An 8,150-nucleotide genomic window follows, 5' to 3' on the forward strand; every position below is an offset into this window, starting at 1 on the left:
ATCAATTAAGAAGTGACGATTATAACATTAAAAATTTATTAAAAACTCTTGAAATTTCTTACTTTCAACTTATTAGTCTATTAATATATTCAATTCATATTATTTTCATTGTTGAGCTTTTTTCTTTTCAATATTAGTGACCATTACAAATATATTATTATATTAATATACTAAAAAAATACATTTAGTAGCATAACTCTTCAATTTTCACACTTTCGACTAAATTCTTATTATCATTATTATTATTATTATTATTATTATTATTATTATTATTATTATTATTTTAATAATTAGTTATTAATTTTAAAAAAAAATACATAAAAAATATTGATGTGTCTTTTAACATATAATCATTTAAAGAGTAATAGTTATAAGATTAAAAATGTATTAAAAACTCTTTAATTTTCATGCTTTCAATTTAATTGTCATTAATATTCATTAAAAATTCCGAACGATGTCGATCGGCGATGAAATGTAAAAAACTGAATCTGGATCCTTCTTCTCAAATGTTCTCATCAAGTTGCTGCTTACACTCGTTTGCTTTTGATGAATATGCGAGAATTAGAAGTCGATTCTCAAAGATGGCGTCATTGCTCCGTATCGAAAACATAAATAGATGTGGTCACGGAAGCTACGTTGGTTGAGAGCTTCCGAGGAGACGAAGTGGGGAGTGTACCTGCAAGGTTAACACTTCAACGTTTAAGTCAATGTGAGTGACAAATAGTACTTAAATTGTGTTCGAAAACTATTACCTGAAATGATGTCGTCCACATATATAGAGAAGTTAAATAACTAACTCGCTAACTAAATGGCATGAGATGCGGATGACCGTTAAATGCTTTGGGGGAATGAATCTTCTGCTTCAAGATCACTAAAGATTCAATGGTTAGAGAAATGTTCGAGAAGTCTTAATGTCCACTTGAAATGGATTCAGAATGTTGTTACGCTTGGAGGTGGTCCGACTAGAAATAAAACTTGCTTGGATCAGACCAATCTAAAAGGTTTTTTCCTTATGATAGTCGGATCTTCGAAGATGAGGCTGAATCCCTGAACATATAACCGACAATACTCAAATATAATTATTGATATTAAGTATATAAAAAGACAAATAAAAGAGATACTTAAAAATCTATTTACATTTAAAGACTATAATAACACCCTTAAAATACAAACAATAATAATGACAATAATTTAACACATTTAAACTATGCTCTTAAATGACCATTTATTTCACTACACAAGTAAAAAAGAGACTATTATTTATTACCCATTAATCTCCCACCAGAAAGCTACATGTAGGCAAGGGCTAATCTGGACCACATTTATACTAGTCTATCATGCTCCATACTTATTAGCCTATAGATTCACTGCTTCTCATTATAACACCGTGTACCTACCCGCACCAAATCATTTTCCCAAATTTGAAAATCCCATCTGTCACCTAATTCTTAAATTTAGTTTTCTATGATTGGAAATCAAATTCACTCCTCAACAAACCCAATAACAGAGTCCAATTCACAACTGTATATTAATATTTTATTTTAATTATGATAAAAATAGAAGAAAAAAAATGAAGAGATACTTATTATTAAGGTATTATCCATATAATATAATTTTTCATGGACCTACATTTGCCACTTGTGAAATATAAGTATATCTACTAATTTGCACTATCTCCAAGCAAGAACAATATTTTGATTCTTAATTTATTTTAAAGGGGTCTACAAATGACCTCACTTATTCAATACTTTCACCATATTTATATAAAAATATTTTTCTTTTCTTCTATTAACAACCACTCTATTGTAGATTTGTAGTCATAGTTGTCAAATATTGAGAGATCGTAAATTTAACTTCTGTTATTGATGTAAAAATATCTTTTGATTGACTCTGTGAGCCGCAGATTTAAGGTTTATTTTGACTGATTCTGTGAGTCGCAGAGTCCCATATATTTAAACTAGTTATAATAAAAAAAAAGCAACCAATCTATTAAAGATAAACTCTTCTTATGTAGGGTTACCTCATCTATCTCCAATTTTATGAAAAAATAAAAACTTTTCTTAGACATTCTTAAAAATGTAAGAAACATGCACTTAAAATGTTTGTAATAATTCCTTTAGTAGTTCCGTGTGAAGGAAAGAAAAAAAGAAAGTGAAATGGGACCCATACATTACTCCTTCCTCTTCCTATCTTTCTCAAAATCTATATAAAGCAGTTGCATTTTTATTCCATTCACTTCAACTCACCCATCAAACTATTACACCTCACCCTATAACAAAGTGGTTGGATTAACTGTCCTCAAATAAAAACTAGAAGCTCTTTTCTCTTTGTTTTCCATTCTCTTTTTAATGTTTCATTAACTGGATCAAAAGTGAAGAAACAAAAGACAATGGAGAGAAAGTTTGACATGGTTTTGGTTTTGTTGTTTTTGTGTTTTTGTGTTTGTTCTGTCACAGCCTCAGTGACTTATGATCACAAAGCTATTATTATTAATGGACAGAGAAGAATTTTGATCTCTGGTTCAATTCATTATCCAAGAAGCACTCCTCAGGTACAAACTCTATTGGCATCAAATTTTGTTTTTTCAATTCATCATTCATGCTATGGACTTATGCAGTCCGGGGCACTCACACCTCTGAAAATAGATATGTCTTTGTCAGACATGCGATTACATTTAATTTGAAAATAGGTGTGTCTGTGTCAAACATGTAATTATGTTTAATTTATTCATTTTTTAAAATTATTATTGGTGTTGAGGTGGTGTTGAGGTGTCAGTGTCTGTGTCATATTTTTGGAAAGAAAAAAAGTTTGTTCGTAGAAATTAAAAGACTCATAGAAAGTGTTTCTTAATGCAGATGTGGCCAGATTTAATTCAGAAGGCCAAAGATGGAGGTGTTGATGTGATTGAAACATATGTGTTTTGGAATGGACATGAACCTTCTCAAGGAAATGTAATCAACTAGTTTCAAATTTCAATATCTTTTGTGTATAGATTTTCGATAATTCGAGTTTTATTAAATGATGATTTTGTTTTCAGTATTACTTTGAAGATAGGTTTGATTTGGTTAAGTTTGTGAAAGTGGTACAACAAGCTGGACTATACGTTCACTTGCGTATCGGTCCCTATGTTTGCGCGGAATGGAATTTCGGGTAATGATTTTAATCATTTAGATGAGAAAAGAACAATTCTTAGGTAAATTCTTAGCAATTACTCAAAAGTAGTAACAACGTTCTGTTTTTGTATGCAGGGGATTTCCTGTTTGGCTAAAGTATGTACCAGGTGTTGCTTTCAGAACAGACAACGAGCCGTTCAAGGTTGGAACTTTTTCTATTTTGGAGTTTCATTGGTTTAAATTCTAATGATTTGTATGGTTGGTTATGGATATTTAATTAGTTTTTGTTTAATTAATTTTTTAATTAACCGTCCGAATTTTGTAATAATGTTTAGGCTGCAATGCAAAAATTCACTGCAAAGATTGTCAGTATTATGAAAGGTGAAAGATTGTTTCAAAGCCAAGGTGGTCCAATAATTTTGTCTCAGGTAAATAAAGAAAAATGGTATTTTAATATGTTTTCTTATATCTTTTATTTTTAGTAACATTTTCTTTTAACTATAGAGTTTCATAAATTTTTTACTATAAAGTTTATGGAGTCTGAAATTCGGAGTTTAACTGATAAATAAGTAAAATCTGACTGATGATTGTTATAGTTAAGATTTAAACTCGGGTTCTGTTAAACGATTTGTCTTTAACAGAAGTTTGTTAACTACATGAAAAAGGAAGATTGAAATTCAATTTGAATTGATACAGATTGAGAATGAGTATGGACCAGTGGAATGGGAGATTGGTGCTCCTGGAAAAGCTTATACGAAATGGGCTGCTCAAATGGCTGTTGGTCTAAACACGGGTGTACCCTGGATTATGTGCAAGCAAGAAGATGCTCCAGATCCTATTGTAAGCAATCTTTACTTCTTACGAATTTTGTAAACGTATTCGTGTGGTGTGTAACTTTGAAGCTTTTTGTATGTTACGAAATTCTTAATCTGATCGTTAAAATTTGTATGACCTGTTTAGTGGTGGGGTTTATAACAGTATCATGCTTATTTTGTTTAAACTAAGGTTGTTGCTTTTACTATGTCATGATGTTCTTTCATAAGTCCAATTCACCTTTTGTCCTTTTGTTGTTTTTCCTTTATTTGAAGGAAGATGCTTTTTGGCTTGCTTCAATACTTCTATTATCTTCTACGTTTTTCTTTTCCACCTGCTAAGATTGAATTTCAATTCAACTTTTGATGAAAGGAAACTTGTGCTGATTCTTTTGTCTTTTGCATCTTTTTCTGTATGTTGGTTATGGCATATAGTTATTGATAGAGCTACTTTTTGCAAACATTGTGCAATCATTGCTTGCGTTTTTTTCGGTATCTTGACTCTTTAGGATTAGGATCTCTGTTCTAGCACTATCTGATCTGTATTTACTGGCTTTGTTTTTGTAGATTGATACCTGCAATGGATATTACTGTGAAAACTTCTCTCCCAACAAGAACTACAAACCCAAAATGTGGACTGAAAATTGGACTGGCTGGTATGCTACAGTTTAGGTCATGCAAATGCTACCTTTAAGTTAGAAAAATGTTTCATTTCGGATCTTATATTAGTTTTGTGCTTGTTTTTTAGGTACACTGATTTTGGTAGTGCTGTCCCTTATCGACCAGCAGAAGACTTGGCATTCTCAGTTGCCAGATTCGTACAGAATCGCGGCTCATATGTTAACTACTATATGGTATTTTTATGCTAACCCTCTTGCTTATTTGATTTGTTAGCTACAAATTTATGATTTAGAAACTTCGATTTGAGTCTAATAATGTCTTCTATTTGTGTCTAGTACCATGGAGGAACTAATTTTGGAAGGACAACTAGTGGCCTTTTCATTGCCACAAGCTACGACTACGATGCTCCTATCGATGAATACGGTATGCAGTATTAAGGTTTAAATCGTCTACAAGCTTTGAATGGCGATAGTTAAATATATTGATGTTTGTTTGTTCAACTCTACCATTAAATCAGGACTTACAAATGAACCAAAATGGGGGCATCTAAAAAATTTACATAAAGCGATAAAGCAATGCGAATCAGCTTTAGTGTCCGTGGATCCGACAGTGTCATGGCCCGGAAAAAACCTAGAGGTAAAGACTTTGCTGCGGTGGTTCTTATAAAAGGCGCAGAATTACTAATGTGTTGAACATTCATTTGATTTTGTTTATTAATGTAATCGTAGGTGCACCTTTACAAGACAAGCTTTGGTGCCTGTGCTGCCTTCCTTGCAAATTACGACACCTCATCGTGGGCAAAAGTTCCGTTTGGAAATGGCCATTACGACTTACCACCTTGGTCTATCAGTATTCTTCCTGACTGCAAAACTGAGGTTTTCAACACCGCAAAGGTAACACAAGTTTGCTGAATATGTTACATAAGTTTTGCATTTACTATGTCAAGGCTTTTCGAAGTGTGAACATTTGCAAATATTTATCAATTTTGTTCAGGTTAATGCTCCAAGGTTCCATAGAAAGATGACTCCTGTAAACAGCGCGTTTAATTGGCAGTCGTACAATGAACAACCTGCCACCACCGGTGGAGAAAGTTCGATCACAATAAATGCACTTTTGGAGCAGGTCAAAGTGACTCGTGACTCGTCAGATTATTTGTGGTACATGACAGAGTAAGAATCTTTCGAATTCCTGAACTTTCTTAAAGACTACAAGTAATTGGAATGTTAATCTCTTTAATATTTAGTGATACTTAAATCTTTTGTCCTCGTTTAGTGTCAACATTAGTCCTAATGAAGCTTTCTTAAAGAATGGCCAATATCCTGTTCTTACTGCAATGTCGGCCGGCCATGTTCTACATGTTTTTGTTAACGGTCAACTTTCAGGTGAGCTTGCTTCCTAGTTCCTCAAAATCCCGAGATATATAATACATTTTAAAATGCATCATGTCAGTATTCGCGTGTTTCGATGAAATAGTTACCATACTAAATAGAAACTCTCTTTACATAATCATCTCTTGCATCAATGTAGGAACTGCGTATGGAGGAATTGATAATCCTAAATTAACATTAAGTAGTAATGTGAAGCTATGGGCTGGCAATAACAAGATTTCTCTACTTAGTGTTGCTGTTGGTCTCTCGGTTAGTTGTCTGTTTTCTTATGTCTATGTTATATGCGACATTTTAGATTTTCTTAAAAAAAAAATGTTTTTAATCATTTTTGTATTCAAATTAATTCCAGAATGTTGGCTTGCATTACGAAACATGGAACGTCGGAGTGTTAGGCCCGGTAACATTGAAGGGTCTAAATGAGGGGACAAGAGACTTGTCTAAACAAAAATGGTCTTACAAGGTTTGTTATCTTATATATTCATTGCTTTCTAGGAACTTTTTATTACCGCGAACAAGACTGAAAAATAATTGTTAATAAAAATTAGCAAATAGATTGCTAATGATGCAAAGGTTCATGGTTAAGTACACATATGTGAGCCGATTTTGTGTTTTGCTATCATGTTTTGAGTCCGGTCAGTAAATTTTATGTTATTGGACAGACTGGACTGAAAGGTGAATCTTTGAACCTTCATACCACAACTGGAAGTTCCTCAGTTAAATGGACACAAGGATCCTTTTTGTCTAAGAAGCAACCTCTCACATGGTACAAGGTAAGAATGAGTTCTCTACAAATGTCGCAATTTTGTTAGTGTAGTTCAAGTTTTTATCTGTATCTTCATGAATTCTGATTCATTTTATGCTTCAATGCTGCCAGACAACTTTCAGCGCGCCTGCTGGAAACGATCCATTGGCTCTAGATATGAGTAGCATGGGAAAGGGTGAAATATGGATAAACGGTAAGAGCATTGGTCGCCATTGGCCGGGATATATAGCACGTGGTAATTGTGGCAGTTGTAATTATGCCGGAACATTCACCGATAAAAAATGCCGAACAAATTGTGGACAACCAACTCAGAAATGGTAAGACTCCATCCATTCAATTTACTTTACAACAACAATGTAAATATTTCAAGATCATGAGAACCTATTTTTGTCTTTCGACAGGTATCATATTCCTCGCTCGTGGCTGAACTCAGGCGGGAACTTCTTGGTTGTGTTGGAAGAAATGGGTGGCGATCCTACCGGAATTTCATTGGTGAAAAGAACATGAAGTGTGCTCATTAGATTTTTTTTTGAAAAGGTATTGCAAGTTGCAACCATGGTTATAAAACGGTCAACGTTCGCAATTATGGCCATGAAATCGATGTTTTTTTTTTCTGATGCTTATTATTGTTATGGTCTATTTTGCAGAACTGCATTTGCAAGCAATAGTTGTCTAGTGACTCATGTCTAGGAAACCCAAAGGACCTCTCAGATGATTAGTTCCTATGCAACTATGATCCCTCTGATGCAGCAAAGTACCAAATAAATGTGATTCAGTTCTTATCAGATTCAGTATATAAAGTATTTAAAGTTCAACATTGATGCTCCATATTTCAAGGCCGAATAATCAACAGCCTGGCCAAAAATAAAATATTGATTTATATATATACAAACAACAGAAATTTGATGCAAAGAGAATGTATAGTGTATACTGTACATAGGCAACCTATTGTGCTGAATATTGTTTCATGTATTTAAGGGCTTTTTGTAATGAATATTAAGCCCACCATAGACAGAATCATAAAAATTTGAGATTTGGACACACAAAATGTGTGTGTTACTGTCACTATTGTTATACATTTGTGACCTTCAGTATGTTAATGTTAACTTTGAGATGGACTTTAAGCAAGTTGTGGACACTTCAACTGTTTTAATGAGATGGACTTAGAAAGCAAGTTGTGGACACTTCAACTATTTTAGTCAGATGGACTTTAATCAAGTTGTAGAATTTATGCATTTATTTTCTTTATTATCAACAAACTCTCTTGTTAAGTTCATTAAGAAACAAGTCAAATGGAGTTCTCAAAACTTTGGCATGGGTGACAATATTTATATTTAGCATCTTGAACTGTTGTCAAAACTTTGGCATGGGTGACAATATCTATATTTAACATATAAAACTGTTGGAACAAGGTTTCTAGAAAGAAGAAAAGGAAAAGCGAGAGAGAAAAATT

General features: G+C 33.1%; 1 protein-coding gene across 1 annotated transcript; it reads left to right on the forward strand.

Moving 5' to 3' along the window:
- The first annotated feature begins 2,225 nt into the window (after nucleotides 1-2,225).
- Nucleotides 2,226-7,825, forward strand: LOC131639482 (beta-galactosidase-like). Its single transcript, XM_058909974.1, has 19 exons — nucleotides 2,226-2,551; nucleotides 2,856-2,951; nucleotides 3,038-3,150; nucleotides 3,249-3,315; nucleotides 3,449-3,541; nucleotides 3,810-3,953; nucleotides 4,493-4,581; nucleotides 4,674-4,779; nucleotides 4,882-4,969; nucleotides 5,064-5,182; nucleotides 5,275-5,439; nucleotides 5,540-5,715; nucleotides 5,819-5,928; nucleotides 6,074-6,183; nucleotides 6,284-6,394; nucleotides 6,594-6,704; nucleotides 6,809-7,014; nucleotides 7,099-7,234; nucleotides 7,345-7,825. The coding sequence occupies exons 1-18, from the start codon at nucleotides 2,390-2,392 to the stop codon at nucleotides 7,202-7,204; spliced, it is 2,172 nt and encodes a 723-aa protein (XP_058765957.1). The 5' UTR covers nucleotides 2,226-2,389; the 3' UTR covers nucleotides 7,205-7,234; nucleotides 7,345-7,825.
- The last annotated feature ends 325 nt before the right edge of the window (nucleotides 7,826-8,150 follow it).

Source organism: Vicia villosa, unplaced genomic scaffold (genome assembly GCF_029867415.1).
Source record: "Vicia villosa cultivar HV-30 ecotype Madison, WI unplaced genomic scaffold, Vvil1.0 ctg.002650F_1_1, whole genome shotgun sequence".
Classification (NCBI taxonomy): domain Eukaryota; kingdom Viridiplantae; phylum Streptophyta; class Magnoliopsida; order Fabales; family Fabaceae; genus Vicia; species Vicia villosa.

Excerpts from the sequence above, each read along its gene's own strand:
- LOC131639482 (XM_058909974.1), top strand. The coding sequence starts at position 2,390 with ATGGAGAGAAAGTTTGACATGGTTTTGGTTTTGTTGTTTTTGTGTTTT. Across the intron at positions 3,316-3,448 it reads CAGACAACGAGCCGTTCAAG|GCTGCAATGCAAAAATTCAC; the intron begins GTTGGAACTTTT and ends AATAATGTTTAG. Across the intron at positions 4,970-5,063 it reads TGCTCCTATCGATGAATACG|GACTTACAAATGAACCAAAA; the intron begins GTATGCAGTATT and ends CCATTAAATCAG.